This window comes from Tribolium madens, unplaced genomic scaffold (genome assembly GCF_015345945.1).
Source record: "Tribolium madens isolate multiple individuals breed KSU strain unplaced genomic scaffold, Tmad_KSU_1.1 Scaffold_96;HRSCAF=242;Tcas5.2_LG5, whole genome shotgun sequence".
Classification (NCBI taxonomy): domain Eukaryota; kingdom Metazoa; phylum Arthropoda; class Insecta; order Coleoptera; family Tenebrionidae; genus Tribolium; species Tribolium madens.
In genome coordinates, this window is record NW_025401068.1 from 5,052,114 (window position 1) to 5,068,629 (window position 16,516).

At 36.8% G+C, this 16,516-nt stretch overlaps 7 protein-coding genes across 10 annotated transcripts; 3 read left to right on the forward strand and 4 right to left on the reverse strand.

Moving 5' to 3' along the window:
* Window positions 1–2,309: 2,309 nt before the first annotated feature.
* LOC123013766 (small nuclear ribonucleoprotein F) lies at window positions 2,310–2,842 on the reverse strand. Its single transcript, XM_044412531.1, has 2 exons — window positions 2,556–2,842; window positions 2,310–2,504 (listed from the first exon to the last, which is right to left on the reverse strand). Exons 1-2 carry the CDS (start codon window positions 2,728–2,730, stop codon window positions 2,413–2,415), a joined length of 267 nt encoding a protein of 88 aa, XP_044268466.1. The 5' UTR covers window positions 2,731–2,842; the 3' UTR covers window positions 2,310–2,412.
* Window positions 2,843–2,907: 65 nt separating this feature from the next.
* LOC123013764 (mitochondrial coenzyme A transporter SLC25A42-like) lies at window positions 2,908–5,302 on the forward strand. 3 transcript variants are annotated; one of them, XM_044412529.1, is made up of 5 exons: window positions 2,908–3,159; window positions 4,158–4,341; window positions 4,385–4,830; window positions 4,879–5,059; window positions 5,112–5,302. In XM_044412529.1, exons 2-5 carry the CDS (start codon window positions 4,193–4,195, stop codon window positions 5,257–5,259), a joined length of 924 nt encoding a protein of 307 aa, XP_044268464.1. In that variant the 5' UTR covers window positions 2,908–3,159; window positions 4,158–4,192; the 3' UTR covers window positions 5,260–5,302. The 3 variants fall into 3 exon arrangements, with proteins under 3 accessions (XP_044268464.1, XP_044268463.1, XP_044268462.1); XM_044412528.1 differs by having other exon boundaries at window positions 2,908–4,092; window positions 4,385–5,059; XM_044412527.1 differs by having other exon boundaries at window positions 4,385–5,059.
* LOC123013765 (calmodulin-like protein 4) lies at window positions 2,958–3,849 on the reverse strand. The gene is made up of 3 exons (XM_044412530.1): window positions 3,719–3,849; window positions 3,639–3,669; window positions 2,958–3,586 (listed from the first exon to the last, which is right to left on the reverse strand). The coding sequence occupies exons 1-3, from the start codon at window positions 3,719–3,721 to the stop codon at window positions 3,171–3,173; spliced, it is 450 nt and encodes a 149-aa protein (XP_044268465.1). The 5' UTR covers window positions 3,722–3,849; the 3' UTR covers window positions 2,958–3,170.
* Window positions 5,303–5,415: 113 nt separating the features above from the next.
* LOC123013761 (signal transducer and activator of transcription 5B) lies at window positions 5,416–10,049 on the forward strand. 2 transcript variants are annotated; one of them, XM_044412522.1, is made up of 8 exons: window positions 5,416–5,577; window positions 5,716–6,024; window positions 6,070–6,238; window positions 6,286–6,367; window positions 6,701–8,050; window positions 8,108–8,263; window positions 8,323–8,473; window positions 9,222–10,049. In XM_044412522.1, exons 2-8 carry the CDS (start codon window positions 5,723–5,725, stop codon window positions 9,349–9,351), a joined length of 2,340 nt encoding a protein of 779 aa, XP_044268457.1. In that variant the 5' UTR covers window positions 5,416–5,577; window positions 5,716–5,722; the 3' UTR covers window positions 9,352–10,049. The 2 variants fall into 2 exon arrangements, with proteins under 2 accessions (XP_044268457.1, XP_044268459.1); XM_044412524.1 differs by lacking the exon at window positions 9,222–10,049 and adding an exon at window positions 8,526–8,926.
* On the reverse strand, window positions 10,046–11,588 carry LOC123013763 (solute carrier family 25 member 44). Its single transcript, XM_044412526.1, has 6 exons — window positions 11,489–11,588; window positions 11,230–11,432; window positions 11,089–11,181; window positions 10,858–11,039; window positions 10,624–10,810; window positions 10,046–10,568 (listed from the first exon to the last, which is right to left on the reverse strand). The coding sequence occupies exons 1-6, from the start codon at window positions 11,509–11,511 to the stop codon at window positions 10,249–10,251; spliced, it is 1,008 nt and encodes a 335-aa protein (XP_044268461.1). The 5' UTR covers window positions 11,512–11,588; the 3' UTR covers window positions 10,046–10,248.
* A 65-nt stretch (window positions 11,589–11,653) lies between these two features.
* Window positions 11,654–13,237, reverse strand: LOC123013762 (cilia- and flagella-associated protein 20-like). Its single transcript, XM_044412525.1, has 4 exons — window positions 13,035–13,237; window positions 12,658–12,856; window positions 12,446–12,595; window positions 11,654–12,401 (listed from the first exon to the last, which is right to left on the reverse strand). Exons 1-4 carry the CDS (start codon window positions 13,116–13,118, stop codon window positions 11,692–11,694), a joined length of 1,143 nt encoding a protein of 380 aa, XP_044268460.1. The 5' UTR covers window positions 13,119–13,237; the 3' UTR covers window positions 11,654–11,691.
* A 1,167-nt stretch (window positions 13,238–14,404) lies between these two features.
* Window positions 14,405–15,244, forward strand: LOC123013342. The gene is made up of 2 exons (XM_044411802.1): window positions 14,405–14,617; window positions 14,666–15,244. The coding sequence occupies exons 1-2, from the start codon at window positions 14,505–14,507 to the stop codon at window positions 14,886–14,888; spliced, it is 336 nt and encodes a 111-aa protein (XP_044267737.1). The 5' UTR covers window positions 14,405–14,504; the 3' UTR covers window positions 14,889–15,244.
* The last annotated feature ends 1,272 nt before the right edge of the window (window positions 15,245–16,516 follow it).

Here is a 16,516-nt window from a genome sequence, read left to right on the forward strand (position 1 = left end):
TTTTTGCAGTACCCCCAGTAACCTCCACGCATCTCCACTTTAAAAATTTAAATCGCACTACCTCACTTCTGGCTTCTGGCACATCAAATAAAAGCTATTTAAACAATTTTTTCAAAATTCTTTACCAAAATTAAATCAAACTATCCATTCACGAGATGCAGGGTGTTCTAATAAAAACAAACCACCCAAACACCCTAATTTTGTTTTTAAGAGGGACATTTTTTGACGCAATTTTAAAAGCACCCTCACTAACCCTTTAATCTCTACGCCATTTAATTCTGAAATGTCAAATAGCACCAACACACTAGTGATACATAAAATGAAAACACTTTTAAAATGCTTTTTAAAAGCTCTTTTCCAAAATGAAATGATTTTTATGCATTCATAAAATATCCACAAAAAAAAACTTTCAGCAGTCAGTTTGAACAAAGAACTATTGCTATTTTTTAGGTACATCTCTTCTCCTTTATCACCCAATAAAGAAACTAAAATAAGTTTGTCACTAATGTAAGTTTCTTGTATTTGTTTTAAAAGTTTTTATTAGAAATTATTATTATTTGGAAACAGTACATTTTGCGGATATCTTATGAATAATTAATCCCATTCAACTTTAGAAAGAAGATTCAAAGAATATTTTAAGTGAGTTGGGGTCATTTGAGATTAAGGAACTGAGGTGGGGGAATAGTTGGCCATGGAAAAACTATTTCACTCCAAATGTGTAAATAATAATTAATTACAGTTTTGTGAACTGTAAAATAGATGAAAAAATAGATACAATTATAAAAATTTTAAAAATACCATACGGTAGACGGAATTTGGTTATTTGAATATCGTCATTTTTGTGTCATATAAAATATATTTTATTGAAGAATTAAAGCGGCTTTTTTACAACACTCTATGTATCACTAGAAGTTGCAATGGCAATGTTAGCTTGTTTAAAAAACAAAGAAATGTTATTAGTCGCCAATAAGTTGATTTACAATTTATTTTGCATTACTTAGTACTTAGAAAACATTTTCATTAGTGACACTGGTTGAATATAATATAGTTTAAATCCTTTTAGTTGAAGATGCAACATTTTTTCATGGCCAACTGCGAACAAAAATCAAAGATAATTTTTAGCTAAAAATGTATTATCATAATTTGTTACAAATATTTATTTTTTAGATAAGAAAAAAACAAGCTTTTTAAAAATGACATAGCCATCTATGATTCCCATTTAAAAAAATACAAGTTTATTTTATTACGGCTAAACAAACAACTGAAAAAAAATGTTAACTACATTATTAAATTCCTCGTAAAAAAGTATAATGTCTTTATTTCAAATCCGTATCTTCTACAATAACGAAGATATGAATTTTTTTACATTTCGCCAAAATGTCAACTTTTGTTTGTAAGTCTAAAACGAAAGACAATAGCGCGATGCGGTTTTAACCAATATTATTTTCTCAAAAAATGAGCCCCAGGATGTTATACTCGTTTTTGGCTAAACCTTTTAGTTTCGGAGATTCCCTATTCGGACATCCAAAATGCAGCACCCTGTACACTAAAAAAGTACGTGTTCAACGCGTACACTACTGTTTGATGGACTCATTTGAGTCCTCAAAATAAGTTTTTTTCAAACTTAATAAAACATAGTAGGTTCGCAAAATAATTATTTTGAATACTAGTACCTAGAATACAGTTTTTACGGACAAAAAAAACCAATCTGCCCTATGGTGGTACAGTGATTAAAATTCGAAGCTCACTATTTTAAAAAATTTTTGCTCTGATAACATAAATAATAAGAGGTGGGAATGTGTTTTTGGGAGCTGAACAAAAATTGTTGTTTATACCACGTACATACCTGGTACCTAAAACATTTTTGCGGACTCATCTGCTATTCCAAAGTCGGATTTGCCTCGTCGGGAAACATCAACAATCCGTATGCAAAAAATGTATTTCAAATAATTACTATTATGCTGCTATCTGTTCATTTTGTCGTCAACTATAAATTATGATTTTGTAGATTTTCCTACTGTATTAGTCAATGTAGATTTTACAGAACTCTAGACACTACTTTACATAGTCTCCTCTAGCGGTAAGCAAGTCTATTTAAATTCTTGGTTTCACGGCTTTATACATTTAATTAACAGACAGAAAAAAAATTAAAATGCATAAAAATGCTGTGAAAATTTATAAAACGGTTTCATTTAGTGCAGACATTGTATTATAGACTTTAGTCTACCAATTAAGTAAAGTGTCATATCCTTTTGCTTCACTGATTAGTTACTTCGTTTTGTCTTAAAGATTTGAAAAAAAAGATGATAAATACTTTACAGGATTTATTGGGTAAAAAATTACATCTAAAATACTTATGTCCATAACCATAAGTATTCAATTTCGTACATAAAAAACTTAAATTTACATAAACTAATCCTTCGTTTCTCCTTCCTCATCTTCTTCTTCAGCCCCTCTTATGAATAAGACATTGTTACATCTAATTAAAACTTCACCTAAGTTACCTGAAAAAAATATTAGAAATACGAACACATACAAAAAATATAATTACATACCAGTCATATTACCATCAATAAATTCCTCGGTATTTGCTAATTGTAAATTCATGTAACCATCAACTGAGACAAGGTAACCTTTATACTCATGTCCCCACTTCAATTTTACCATCACAGCCTTGCCAGTAAGACCGTTAAGAAAAGGTTTGGGGTTTATGGGCATTGCTGTCGACATGGTTATTGTTTTTGTATGCAAAAATCGGAAATAAACTAAAAACGCTCTAACAACGCTTGACCGGCAAAAGTGAGGTTAGAAGTAGTTTGAGAGGTTTGGTTGTGTTGTCAATTGTCAAAATTTTCATCAACGTAATAAAAATTTCGAAAGACGAATGTTAATTTTTCAAGGGTAAAAATTGGTTGCTGTAATTTGACTTAAAAAAAGTTTTTGAAATAATACCAGAGTTGTGCGTAAATAATAATTTATTGATGTCTGCATGTGTTATTAACTCATTGAACATAATAAATAATAATAATTGTGCAGGGGTTAATTATTGGCTCTCTATTTTACTAAACCGAAAAATCATTGCCAACCCCGAAGTGCGAAAAACTGAAAACGAAAATGTTGTGACATGTGTTTTACATAATTTCATGGAAAAAAGTTAGGGTAAGCCCCCTTTAATAATAATCTGGCACTGGTGCACAGGCAATTTTAACAAAATCCTCATACCGCACCAAACTATTATTATTAACATTTGCCTCTCTGAAAATCCGATCAATTTCCTTGGCTGAAAGACATTCGCCCCAGTTTTGTAACATGTGACGCAGCTGCTTGGCCGGAATCACCCCTTTCCCGTCCGGGTCCCCAGCCTTGAAAGCATCCACCACCTCCTTGGGCACATTCTCCACTCGTGAATGAATATGCATAACCTCCAAGAAGTCAGCAAAGCTCATTTTGCCATTCTTTTGCTTGAAATAACCTGCAAGCTCGGAGATGGTGGGCGAGAGCCCCAGACTCCTCATTATCACTGTGAGTTCGTCTAGGGACTTGATGTGCCCCGAGCGGGCGAATAAGTAGAAACACTCGCGAAATTCTGAAAGATTTATTATCATTAGATTTTGGGGGCTACCACAGGGGGGTTTTACCGTCAATGTCTTGCTCCTTGAAGTAGCGGGCCTGAAACAAGTTTGATTAGATGTGGGGACGACTTCAGACGGGTTTTTACCATTTTTAGGGGCTTTTTTCTTGTAAATATTTACACGTCAAGTGTATTGTTATTATCAAGGTGAAACAGGTGAAAGTACAGTTAGCGTCATGAAATTTGGCACAGATTGGCTCGTCATTAATGAATTATTTATTTTTATCTCTGATATGATAATTTTATCACTCAATTGAGACAGATATTTTTTTTTTGGAGTCTCTGCATTAGTGGCAACCCTAAATCAGGGTTGTAAACCCCCCAATTATTCTTTTTTATCGATTTATTTCTAACGAAATTTATTAACAAATAAAGTTATATAACAAAACATCCTCGTCATTTGCGATAGTCTTATCACTCCACGCTTAGATGTTGTTAAATCCTCATCCAATTAAAAAAAGGTAACACACTTTGAACTTTGCTTCCTTTCCTCCAACAATCCTCTAATTTTTCATTCCGATTCCAGCTGACCCAATAATGCCTTGATTAGTCTTCCAAAAAATGGCTCGTAAAAGCCATGACCCTATTTCGAGACAGCTGAGCAACACTCAGATTGTCCTTACTAGTCTGTGTGCCGGCGCCATCGCCGGGGCCCTCGCCAAAACCACGATAGCCCCCTTAGATCGCACAAAAATCAACTTTCAGATCAGGTAAGCCCCCACAGTCCAAACTCATTTAACTTGCTTTTTGCAGTAACAAACCGTATTCGACTCGAAAAGCCTTCAAGTTTCTGCGTCAGACCTACCGCGAGCACGGGTTTCTAGCCCTATGGCGGGGTAACAGTGCCACGATGGTCCGTATTGTGCCTTATGCGGCCATCCAGTTTACAGCACACGAACAATGGAAGAAAATACTCGATGTAGACAATACAAACAAGTCCCCCAGGAAATTATTTCTGGCGGGGAGTCTTGCGGGGGCCACTTCGCAGTCCCTGACGTATCCATTAGACGTAGCGAGAGCTCGAATGGCTGTCACGAATAAGCAAGAGTATGCGACCCTAAGACAAGTTTTTTATAAGATATTTTCTGAAGAGGGAATTATAGCGTTTTATAAGGGGTATATACCTACCATTGCGGGGGTTGTGCCTTATGCAGGGGTTTCATTTTTTACTTACGATACCTTGAAAATGCTCTATAGAGGTAAAAGAAGCGACTGTAGCCAATTTTTTGTAACTTTGTCTTTTCTAGAATATACAAATTTAGATTGTGATGCTCATTTAAATCCTGTTATTAGTCTCGGTTTTGGGGCTATCGCAGGAATGTTGGGTCAGTGTAGTAGTTATCCGTTAGATATTGTAAGAAGACGAATGCAGACTGATACTCAAGGAAAATACAATTCAATAAGATCAACTCTTAAAATTATTTATAAGTATGTAGCCGTAATTTTTTGGCTAATCACCACGTCATATTTATTATTTTAGGGAAGGAATAATCGGTGGTTTTTACAAAGGTTTGTCCATGAATTGGATTAAAGGCCCCATTGCTGTTGGGATAAGTTATTCAAGTTATGATAACATCAGAAACACATTACGTCAATTAACAGCGAAATATAATAGAAAGTTTTTGTAGTAATTTTTATATATTATTATATTACAATTGTTTTTTATCGGAATGTTGATTATTTAATTGAATTTATACAATTATTTATTTTGTTACACTGAAATAAAAAATGAAAAAACTGTGGTTAGTTTTACAAACCCCGCGCCTCCAGTGTTTAAATTTCATTGGTTCTTATCTCGCCATCGTTAAATGTCATTTCTGCCAACATGGCCGCAATTTAGACGACTTGATGATTGTTGCACGCTGATAACCGCGAAGGTGCCCCAAATTTCTCAAATAAATGTGCAAACTTGTGTCGAGACGAGCCCCCTGATTGAACAAAAACAGGTCAGTGCTTTGTTACTCCTCACATGCTCCCTAATCATGTAAACAAGCTTTCAGTGCAGCCATCCCGCTTTTTGATGACCTTGACTGTTGCTAAACCCATCTCGCCTATCTAAATATTTGTTTTGGGTGATTGTACAGATCGATCATGTCGCTTTGGGCCAAGGCTCAGCAGTTACCCCCCGAGAGCCTCCAGCAAATCCGGTCCATCTACGGGGACCACTTTCCAATCGAGGTGCGCCACTACTTGGCCCACTACATCGAGGAGAAGTTCTGGTCGGAGATAGACCCCGTCCCCGAAAACCCCCAGCATGAGCAATACGTGGCGGGGCTCGTCAACTCCCTTATCCAGGAGGTGGAGAACAAGGCGGCAGTGGTCAACGATGCCGAGTATTTCCTCACGAAACTCAAATTAGCGGAGGCTGCGAAAATGTTTAGACAGAGATACAGGTAGGGGGCACTCTTAAAAGTTAGTTTGCTCATTTTTGCTTTCAGTTCTAACCCAATGCAGCTGTTTTCATATGTGAGGCAGTGTCTCGCGACTGAAATGAGGTTGGTGCAGGCCGCCAACGGCGAAGCTCTGACGGGGCTCGCCAATTTGGTGATTTCTAATTCAGGGACGGAGGTTTTGCACAAGATTGATATTTTAAGGAGACGGACTCAGGTAAGTGGGGTGAAGGTGGTGAAATGGGGTCATTTTGCCGGTTTTAGGACACGGCCGACGATTTGAGGAGGATGGAACAGGAGCAGGAATCGTTTGCTTTGCAATATCATGAGTGTACAAAGATTAACGGTAAGTCTGGGATTAGCTTAGATAAGCTATCAATGCAATTTGTACAAAATCGGAACATTTGAAATAGTCTGTTGTTTATTTTTCTCATGTTGTTAAATGTTAAGTTACGATAACTAGATTGCCTTCAATGTGAGTAAATAAATCAAAGTAAACATGTTTTTGAACTGTAAATTGGCTCATTTATTGGATAATTTTAGTAGTAGAAATGGGAAAAAGCCGTTATGTTTTTTGAGGCACGCACTTGTTCGGTCATTAACATCAGGAATTTAAAAAAATATATGGAGAAGGCTGTATTGTAATAAAATAAAACGAATTAATTGAAAACGATTCCAGCACACATCCAACAGCTTTCCAGTCAGCAGCCCACCAACGCTCAAACGACAGCCACCGTTCAAAAACTTACCCGTCAAAAAGAGATGCTCGAACAAGTTCTCAACCAAAAGGTGGCAGGTCTCATGCAACTCCGTCTCGCCATCGTCGACAAATTCAAAGAGACCATCCAACTTCTCAACCAGCTTCAATCCAACATCCTCGACGACGAACTAATCCGATGGAAACGTGAACAACAACTTGCCGGAAACGGCGCCAACTTCAATAGTAACCTCGACTCGATCCAAGACTGGTGCGAGAGTCTCGCGGAGTTGATTTGGCTCAACCGGCAACAAATCAAAGAAGTCGATCGATTGAGGCAAAAACTGTCTCTCGATCCGCCAGGAGTCGCCGATTTGTTGCCACAAGTTCTCGCCGACGTCACCCAACTGTTGTCTTCTTTGGTCACTTCGACATTCATTATAGAGAAACAGCCCCCACAAGTGATGAAAACTAACACAAGATTCACAGCGACCGTTAGATTGCTAGTTGGAGGGAAGTTGAACGTGCACATGACTCCTCCCCAAGTTAAGGTTACGATAATATCGGAATCTCAAGCGAATGTTTTATTGAAAAATGACAAGCTGGCCAAGAGTGGAGAATGCAGTGGCGAGATTTTGAACAATACGGGAACAATGGAGTACCAACAAGCCACTCGGCAATTGTCGGTCAGTTTCCGAAATATGCAATTGAAAAAAATTAAGCGAGCGGAGAAAAAAGGCACGGAGAGTGTCATGGACGAGAAATTCTCCCTCTTGTTCCAGTCGCAGTTCAGTGTGGGGGGCGGCGAGCTGATGTTCCAGGTGTGGACGTTAAGTCTTCCCGTTGTGGTGATTGTCCACGGGAACCAGGAGCCCCATGCGTGGGCCACGGTTACCTGGGATAACGCCTTTAGCGACGCCGGCCGAGTGCCCTTCTCGGTCCCTGATAAGGTTTTGTGGACCAACGTGGCGGAGACCCTCTCATTGAAGTTCAGAGCTGCGACGGGGCGACCGCTCAACGAGGATAATTTAAGATTTTTGGCCGATAAAGCCTTCAGGGGGAATTACAACGAAGGGAGTAATCCGATGCTGAGCTGGGCTCAGTTTTGTAAGGAGCCGCTGAGCGAGAGGAATTTTACGTTTTGGGAGTGGTTTTATGCTATTATGAAGTTGACGAGGGAGCATTTGAGGGGGCCGTGGGTCGATGGGGCGATTATTGGGTTTGTGAAGAAGAAGCAGGCGGAGGAGATGTTGGCATCGTGTCCGTGTGGGACGTTCCTGTTGAGGTTTTCAGATAGCGAGCTTGGGGGCATCACCATTGCCTGGGTTTCAGGTAATTTTTAAATTTTTTGATTTTTTTTGCCGTTTTCAGAATGAATATTTTTCGCAGATACGGGCGAAGTCTTCAGCTTGCAACCCTTCACCTCGAAGGATTTCGCGATAAGATCGTTGGCAGATCGGATAGCCGATCTAAATCATCTCATCTACTTGTATCCCGACATATCCAAAGAAATACCTTTTGGAAAATATTACACGCCCTTCCAAGGTATATTTCTTCATTATTTTCCTCTTCATAATGTAAAAATATTTTTTTTTTATGTTTAGATAATCAACCGACCAGTAACAATGGTTACGTCAAACCCGTCCTTGTGACCCACGTGCCCGGTTTAAGCGCTGCGAGTTATCCCAACACCCCTCAACATTCATATCTACAATCTCCGGACCCTTCAAGAGACACGCCGTCAGTGGCTAGCAGGTAATCTCATTCATTCCATTCGAAATGCGTAATTTCCCTTTTCGTGTCTCAGTTTTCAGAACATGCTTGACCTTTAAAAACCCTCAAAGGATTTTATTATTTTTTTTAATGTTTTTTATACATTGTTTCATCGAAACTGTGTGCTTTATGTATTAGTGATATGATTCAAAACAAAAATTAGGTTAGATTGACTTTTTCATATCTACATAACTTTACATCATATTTGATATAATTGATAATTTATCTTTTTATATGGATTTATCAAGAGAATGAATTTTTTATTGATTTTATACACGTTTCGGCTGTTAGTACAGGGTAATTGAAAAAAATTAAACCAATGTGATAATACGCTGCAATCCCTTAAAAAGAGACGTGCAAAAAATAAAGAGGAAATGTTAGTATTAATCTGTGCATTTGTTACATTTATAGAAAAATAATTATAGAAGTTTTTAATTTTTTGTCTTATTTCACCTCACATTTTCCCGAAAATTGACCAATTGAATTAAAAAATATGATGTGTTAAACAATATGAATCACCGAATTTTGCTTAATTTGATTGGTCGCAAAATGTTCAGTGTTGAATGTCATCAACGCGGACCGCAGCCTGAACACTGCGTCGCGTTGATCGCATGCTGCAAAACAGACGTAACCAGACACATTCGCAACATTAATCAGTATTATCACGCTGTCATTTCATTGGTTGGTCTGTGTTGCAGTAATGTGATGTCTGGTTGTGTCTTTTGTGCAGTTATGCCGGTTCGATCGCTACCACAACTGGCGGACCCGCAATGGACTATCTGGAGCAGTTGGATGATTGCAACATCGATCTCAATGGTCTGGTGAACTTCAACGAGCTGATGCAAGGGTACAAACAATAGACGATCGAGGGGGTGGGCGGTAAGAAGCGCATTAACAAAACAGCTAGCTTTTTAACACTACGTTAAGGATATTTTCAATTACGTTGCGTCGATTAAGTACAAAAATTGTAATAAGTTTCCGTGCAATAACTTTATTGTACCTTTGTATTATATTTATGGTGCTCGATAGTTTTTTGTTATGCTTGTGTAGATGTAGTGTCGAGCTGTACATTTTTTTTATTTTATTTGTAAAAATTCTTTTAAAAATTGAAGAGGATATATATTTTTAGAAATTTATAATATAGTCTTGTTGCACTTTTTGAGAGTATTCTATAGACAATCCACTGAAGTATATTTTAAGAAATATAGACGAACAAATTCTCTGAAAGACTTTAAATCTTGTGCCATGCAAAATCCACTGTGGTGTAGTTAGTCACCCAATTAGTGTTGATTAGTGTTCACACAAACCCATATTTCGTGCCTCTAGCTGTTGTGATAAAAACACCTTCAAATGGCCTAGTAGTTGAAATTTTTGGCTCGATGAAGTGCTGTTTTTACAAAAATAATTCCACATCTTTGCTGCACCACTCTTACCAACAGCACGAGCTTCTAGGAGTTATTCTTGTAACTGTTGCATTTTATCCCTTTTTTATTGTTAGGACTTGCTGATGTTTTTAGTATAGTTATGGTTTCTTTTAAATAAAACGTAATTATATGCTGGTTGGAGTTTTATTTGCACCTGACTCAGAGAGCTCCTATACACTCGTGTTTTTCATTTTAATCTCGACTGTATAGGAACCTTGAACTTAAGAGCTAAAATCAACAGAAATAAATAAGTGGAGGTCAACTAAAACAATCTCCATAAAAATCAACATCGATAAAATCTCAAATTTATATATAAAACTACATACAACAATATCACCAACGGACATATTTTTTATATTCATCGTTAACAGATACTCGTTTTATAGTCTCATAACCGAGAATTATGCTAAAACTAAATGTGGCAGATTGGATGAGTCTCGCACTTAGCCCTTTTGAGAACATTCTGACACCCTCCTCAACCCACAAGTCCCTAAAAGCACTTTTCATTGATTCTATCCTCTGCACTTGCAGCCGAGCCCTGATCACATCCAAGGGGTTCGTGATAATCGTCGTGGTGAAGCCTCCGAGTGTCCCTGCCACTGTCTGAATAAACAAATGCGAGACCCACGATGGCATCACTGCATGCAACTCATCTATGATAAAAATTATTTCAAAATACACGTTTTTTTTTCGTCAGAATATAGCAACCTTGATAGAAGTGATAAAATCCCCACCATAACGCCGAATTTGGGACGTAGGCTGCTAGACTCGCCATATAGCCCCTGTAAAAACCCACAATTCCGTCCCTGCGGAAAATCTCTTTGGCTATTTCAAGCGTCAGGGCTACTTTGCTCAGCCCTGGCTTCATGGCAATCCCTAATGTATTGAATGCTAACTAAAAAAAACTGGTTGAAGGCGGTTTTGAGGCTCTGGGGGATGTACCTTGTCACCATTTTTCACCCCCATCATCATCAAATGTTGGCTAAGGACGTCGAAAGGAACAATTATGGTTTGACCAACTATTGAGGCGCTTCCTCCGGCAATCAGGGCTCTTACCCTCGAGTCGATATTCTTTTGTGCTAGTAAATGCCGAACCCCTTCATAAACCGATATGTAAAAAACGCCTGCAATTACGCAATTTCATGACATTGATAAGGTTTGAGGTTTTTTTACCGCTGATTATTTGAACTGAGGACACCCAAAAACCACGGTACAGCCCAGAGAAACCTTCATATCTGTAAATTTTCCCATAAGCGTCAAACATGCCTTAAAAACTGGGGTTTAGGGCCGAAAGTGTGTCACGTGGGGGCTTACCAGTGTATATGTCATTATGTTTTTGGACTTGTAGCCTGGTTTTTATCAAGGTTAGAGGGTAAAGGGCACACCTGACTGTGAATGAACTGAGCATTGATAAGGGGAAAAATTTCGTCTTGTCCATCATGTCCCATTCAATGGTTTTGATGAATTCCGGGGGTGGTGATTCCACCATCGTCGACATGTCTTGACTGTACCAACCACTATCAAGGGAAATTAATGCTAAAATTCGTTGACATTATTGTAAATGCGTCGTTACGTTATAAAGTTGCGGAAAAACATTTTTTAATAACGTTAAAATGAACCAAACACGTCTTTTCGACTTTTATTTATAATGTACATTGTGTACTTTGACACTGACAGTCAGGTGTGCTCATGTGACATATTGCAAAATGTCCCTAAACAAGCATTACGTAACCAGGCGCCAAATTCAAAACATTTATTAAAACATAAAATAGCACATTATGAAGCCTCTGCAGCCGCTTCTTCTACCGGTGCTTGTTCCTCAGCGGGTGGTGCTTCGGCCGCAGGTTCTTCAACTGGAGGCTTTTCCTCAGCGGGTGGTTGCTCCTCAACCGGAGTTTCTTCAACCGCAACCGGAGGTGCCTCAACTTCAGGAGCAGCTGTTTCAGGAGGAGCTTCTTCATTTGCACCTTCAATCGGAGCTACAGATACTTCGGCATTTTCAGCCGGTTCGGCTTCCGTCGGTGCTTCAGTTGTTTCTTCAGTCGGTGCTTCAGTCGTTTCTTCAGTCGGTGCTTCGGTCGTTGTTTCAGCAACTTCTTCAGCTTCACTCGGAGGTTCAGCTACAACTACTGAAATTTCGGTTTCAGCCGCTAATTCGGGTTCCGCCGCTGGTGCCTCTTCAGGTTCAGCTACCGGAGTTTCCGGACCTGCCGGACTCGGAGGAGCGGCCGAAGGGACTTCCTGAGCTACCGGAGGCTTGATTTCTTCAGCTGAAGGCTTCTTTTCTTCTTTTTTATCTTTTGATTCGCGCTTGTCTGCAACCACTTTACTAGGACGTGCCGGAGTTTGAGTTCCGGGTGTTGGCAAAAATAGTTTGTACTCATTTGGTAACTCATCGTCACTGTATAAAACATCGGAAAAGTAAATTCGGCGAATTCGGACGTTTGCATGGATTTGGACTCGAGTTGTTTCCAAATATGTTGACCCTGGAACAATAAAAAAATATTTTTGACTAAAAAAAAATTATTACCATAAGCTCGTTTTGTGAAGTCGGCCAAGTTGAACTGGACTTGATTCCAGCCGCTGCTAAGTCCTATAGGCATTGTAGTGCAGAAAGGACGCACTTTCGTCGTCGATTGGAAATTAGAGACACGGAAACGTCGATGCATGTCCTTGTCGTCTAGACCCAAGGATACAAAGTGATAATATTATTCCGTTTAGAGTAGAACAAACTTGAATTACCAAGAATCTGTATTTCGAAAGTGAAATACTTTTTCATATTTTTGATGATCATGACAAGAAAAGGCAGTTTAATCCCTAGGGAAAGCCTCGGTTTGATGGGACACGTGATATAGGTTGTGGCGACATTCGTACCCGATATCTCCAAAACCAGGGACCTGACCTCGTCGTCAACTACTCGTCTGATGTGCCCATTCTTCACCTGAAACAGGACGAGGGAATCCTTTACCACAGGTGGATTCTCCGGAGATAAGTGCACAAAAACCGGATCGTGAGTCTCATAACGTATCGCATTTAATACGTGATGAGAGTATGAAATAACGCGGCGACATTAATATGATAATGAGGGCGAAGATAAACGACACTGCATCAAAACTCACTTGCTTGTCCCATAATTGCAACGGATTGCTGCCCACACTGTAGAAAATTGATATGAAGCCGCTCTGGAAAGTATTGGCAAACATCACGAAACTAATTTCGTTTCAAATGTCACTGTTTTGACTTTGACAAGAATTTACAACAATAGGAATTGGGGTGTTTCGATAGGACTCGGAGAAAATTTAACAATAAAGTCTTTGATTGTGATTATGTGCACTTGAGCGGAAAGCGCTTTCGAAACTGCATCATTTTAATAATTAACTAGATGTTATACGAATTCTAAAGAATTTTTTTCAGCATTTCTAAAACTATTCATTGCAGAAAATTAAACATTTTTAATCTCGACATAAGAATGTTTCAATTTTAGGACACAAACCTTACTTATATAGCAGAAAATACTGTTCTATAAGTTTTAATTTTTTTGTTTTTAAAATTTTTCGATTTTTAACTTTATCAATGAACGTTTTATGTACAGGGTGTTTCACTTAACTTTACGAGGCTTGCGCCTAATGTACGCACCCAAATATACAAAAATCATAGAACACTGGATACAATTTACATTATTTAATACAATTTACAATACACATTTAATTATTTAATTTTTGGAAACCAAAACCTTACAGGCGCAGGCCTCGTAAAATTATGTGAAACACCCTGTATTTATATGCTGGTTTTTTAGTTTGTTTTTGTCTTTTTTTAAATTTCGGTCATCTGACAATACCTAAAATGTACAACGATAATTCCTGAACTTTTGATTGTAGCCAATCAAATCAAGCACCGTTAAAAATCTCTTTTAATTTACCATCTAATAAATAGTAAAAACTGATTGTTGAGATTTTCATATTTTTGGTAACAAAAAAACAAACTAAAAAGCCTTTATTTTTGAATTATTAAAATATTATGAGATGGACATAGATTAGAGATAAAGGCAATAAAATTTATTTTTATTTAAAAGTTTATTTGTAGTTATGAAAACTTAAGTAATTTGTTTTAATTTTTATGCGTTTTTAACATTTTTTTTTAGTATAATTACATATTTTATAACTACACTTTTATATTTTTAGCACTTTATCAATCTTAAATACTTACTGAATTGAGAGTTAAAATATTCATTTGTTTGGCTTTGCTCTTTAAAGCAGCGGATAATGGGATTCGCTAATATTACATAATCGACTTCTTTGAACATTTTACATACCTAAATTCAATTCACAACATTTTAATTCCCATAGTAAGTTTCGTCGAAATCAACACAAAAAACATCCGAAAAACCGGATAAAAAACTTTTTTTTTATTTAAAAACTTAAATTTAAAAATCTTATAGACAGCTTGTACATTTTTTGTTGAATTAAACAATCTTGCCAAGCGACTCGACTCCTACCTGTCACCCCTCATTTTGACTTTGAGTTATATTTTTATAAAATCGATAAAAGTCTTCTATTTCCTGGCCTTGGCAACGCGCAAACACATCAAAAATGTCTGAAGCGATGAGATTCAAAAAGGAGGAACCTCCACCAAAACTCCATTGTGAAATTTTAACGCCCAACGATTCGAAAGACCCCAGTTACACCAACCTCGAGGTACCTTAGTAAGTATCCACATTTGCATCGTTTATTAGGGCGCTAATTGCCTCCAGTCGTGTGATTTGCAGACAAAGGTACCAAAAAGCCGGCACTCAACAAAGATTGCAGTTCTTGCGCGAGATCCGAAGGCAAGAAATCTCACAATCGAAAGCCTTGAGCGGCGTGAGGATTCACCGCGTGTTCTTAAATCCAGTATTGGTGCCCGCGGACCCGGTTGAAATTATTAAACTGACGCCGAAACAGAAGTTTAAACTCGAACAGTTGTTGAACGAATAAAGGGTTAAAAGACGGCTTTTGTTGTGTTTTTCTGCAAAAAGATGATGTTTATGGATCGTTTGAATGTGTGCCGCTCGTGGGCTTAAAAACGGTGATTTTTTTCGGAAGATGGGGTCATAAAAATTTATTGGGCGTTTATATGAACGGAGCTGTTGTTCTAGTTGGGAGTTTTAGGGAATAATCTCGGTGCGTGTTGAGATATGTGTACAGGGGTTATATACTTATTTTTTATTGTTATTGGGTGTGAGAGGAATTATTATGCTGGGAATTGGGCTTTTTATTTGAAGTCATGTTGGCCAGTATAAAATGTAGATAAAAAATAGGTATATAGGAACATACCTGCTTTTAATCTTTGTTATTGATTTTTTTAAAGAATTTGTAAATTTGTATTGTATTGTAATTATAGTAAAGCAAAAATAAATTAAGTAATTACAAAACGTTTTTGTAAATTGGCTCCAACTAAATTCATTAAAATTTTTAATGTAAAATGTGTAAAAAACCAAGAAAAAAAATGAAGAAAAAAATTAATGTAATGAAATAATAAAAAACGAATGAAATTGAGAAAAGATTTCACAACAAACAAAGAATAAAACTGAAAATTACTAAACTAAACTATCGATGACAATCTTTAAAACAAATTGATAAAAAAATATGTACCTATAAAAAAATTATAACAAAAAATATTAAAAAATTTGATAAAATACAAAAATAAAAGAGAATATTGTAATTAGCAAAAAGAGAATTATGAAATCGATAACTTAAAATGAAAAACCAATGAAACAGAAAACAAACGATATAATGAAGAAAAATTTGTACATAACTAAATGTTAAAACGACAAAAGATCATTAAAAAATAAGAAAAGCGTTCTTTTCTTATTTTTTATTCTGTTAACGGAATAAAGTTTCTTAGCTTACAGGAGCGAATCATCTACCATGTAATGTAAAAGCTAAGCTACAAGGAAGGAATGAATTAATAGAAATCAGAAACCTTATACATAACAATAAACTAAGTAAAAGAATACTGAAAAAACAAAACAAAAAGAGAAAGGAAAATTATCGAAATAAAATTGAAATTGAAACAAAAAAGAGTAAAGAATAAAATTTAACTTAGGGATGCCTAGTAGGTATTCAAATACGTGGGCATAAAAAAATTAAAACAGAACATCTGATAGAAAAAAAAGAAGAAGAAAAATAATAAAATAAGAAAACTACAAATACTTATAACAAAAAAAGCGAAGAAGCAAATGATGAAACTAAAAACGTAAAAAAAACAAAGCGAAGTATAGAATAAAATACAGTTTAGTTTAGAGAAGAGTAGCATCCACCTTATAGGTAATACATATAATATATACTGAAGTTAGAGGAAATAAAAGAACAATGAGAGAAAATAAAAAAAAAGAAAAATATAAAATGAGAATACAATAAATTAAAAAATTAATAGTACATTATATTATGGGTGATAGAAATGCATCATTATATGCGAGTGAGAATTGTGACCGAGGAGTGCGCTTGCGCACGAGTGGGACACTTCTCACGAGTTTGGCATTTCGATCACGTGGTATATACGACGTTTTATCTTACAGGTGCAACTATACAAAAAATAAAGTTTGATTCAAGTAAAATATTCA

Coding starts and splice junctions, on each gene's coding strand:
- LOC123013766 (XM_044412531.1), bottom strand. CDS start 2,730: ATGTCGACAGCAATGCCCATAAACCCCAAACCTTTTCTTAACGGTCTT. Junction 2,505..2,555: donor TATTGATGGTAATATGACTG/GTATGTAATTAT, acceptor TATTTTTTTCAG/GTAACTTAGGTGAAGTTTTA.
- LOC123013765 (XM_044412530.1), bottom strand. Junction 3,587..3,638: donor CAAGGAGCAAGACATTGACG/GTAAAACCCCCC, acceptor TAAATCTTTCAG/AATTTCGCGAGTGTTTCTAC.
- LOC123013764 (XM_044412528.1), top strand. CDS start 4,193: ATGGCTCGTAAAAGCCATGACCCTATTTCGAGACAGCTGAGCAACACT. Junction 4,342..4,384: donor AAAATCAACTTTCAGATCAG/GTAAGCCCCCAC, acceptor TGCTTTTTGCAG/TAACAAACCGTATTCGACTC. Junction 5,060..5,111: donor ACTCTTAAAATTATTTATAA/GTATGTAGCCGT, acceptor TTATTATTTTAG/GGAAGGAATAATCGGTGGTT.
- LOC123013761 (XM_044412522.1), top strand. CDS start 5,723: ATGTCGCTTTGGGCCAAGGCTCAGCAGTTACCCCCCGAGAGCCTCCAG. Junction 6,239..6,285: donor TTTTAAGGAGACGGACTCAG/GTAAGTGGGGTG, acceptor TGCCGGTTTTAG/GACACGGCCGACGATTTGAG. Junction 8,051..8,107: donor CACCATTGCCTGGGTTTCAG/GTAATTTTTAAA, acceptor TATTTTTCGCAG/ATACGGGCGAAGTCTTCAGC.
- LOC123013763 (XM_044412526.1), bottom strand. CDS start 11,511: ATGTTTTTCCGCAACTTTATAAC. Junction 11,182..11,229: donor ACATAATGACATATACACTG/GTAAGCCCCCAC, acceptor CCAGTTTTTAAG/GCATGTTTGACGCTTATGGG. Junction 10,569..10,623: donor ATTTTATCACTTCTATCAAG/GTTGCTATATTC, acceptor TTTTTATCATAG/ATGAGTTGCATGCAGTGATG.
- LOC123013762 (XM_044412525.1), bottom strand. CDS start 13,118: ATGTTTGCCAATACTTTCCAGAGCGGCTTCATATCAATTTTCTACAGT. Junction 12,857..13,034: donor TGCAATTATGGGACAAGCAA/GTGAGTTTTGAT, acceptor GTCCTGTTTCAG/GTGAAGAATGGGCACATCAG. Junction 12,596..12,657: donor TTTCGAAATACAGATTCTTG/GTAATTCAAGTT, acceptor CCTTGGGTCTAG/ACGACAAGGACATGCATCGA.
- LOC123013342 (XM_044411802.1), top strand. CDS start 14,505: ATGTCTGAAGCGATGAGATTCAAAAAGGAGGAACCTCCACCAAAACTC. Junction 14,618..14,665: donor ACCAACCTCGAGGTACCTTA/GTAAGTATCCAC, acceptor AATTGCCTCCAG/TCGTGTGATTTGCAGACAAA.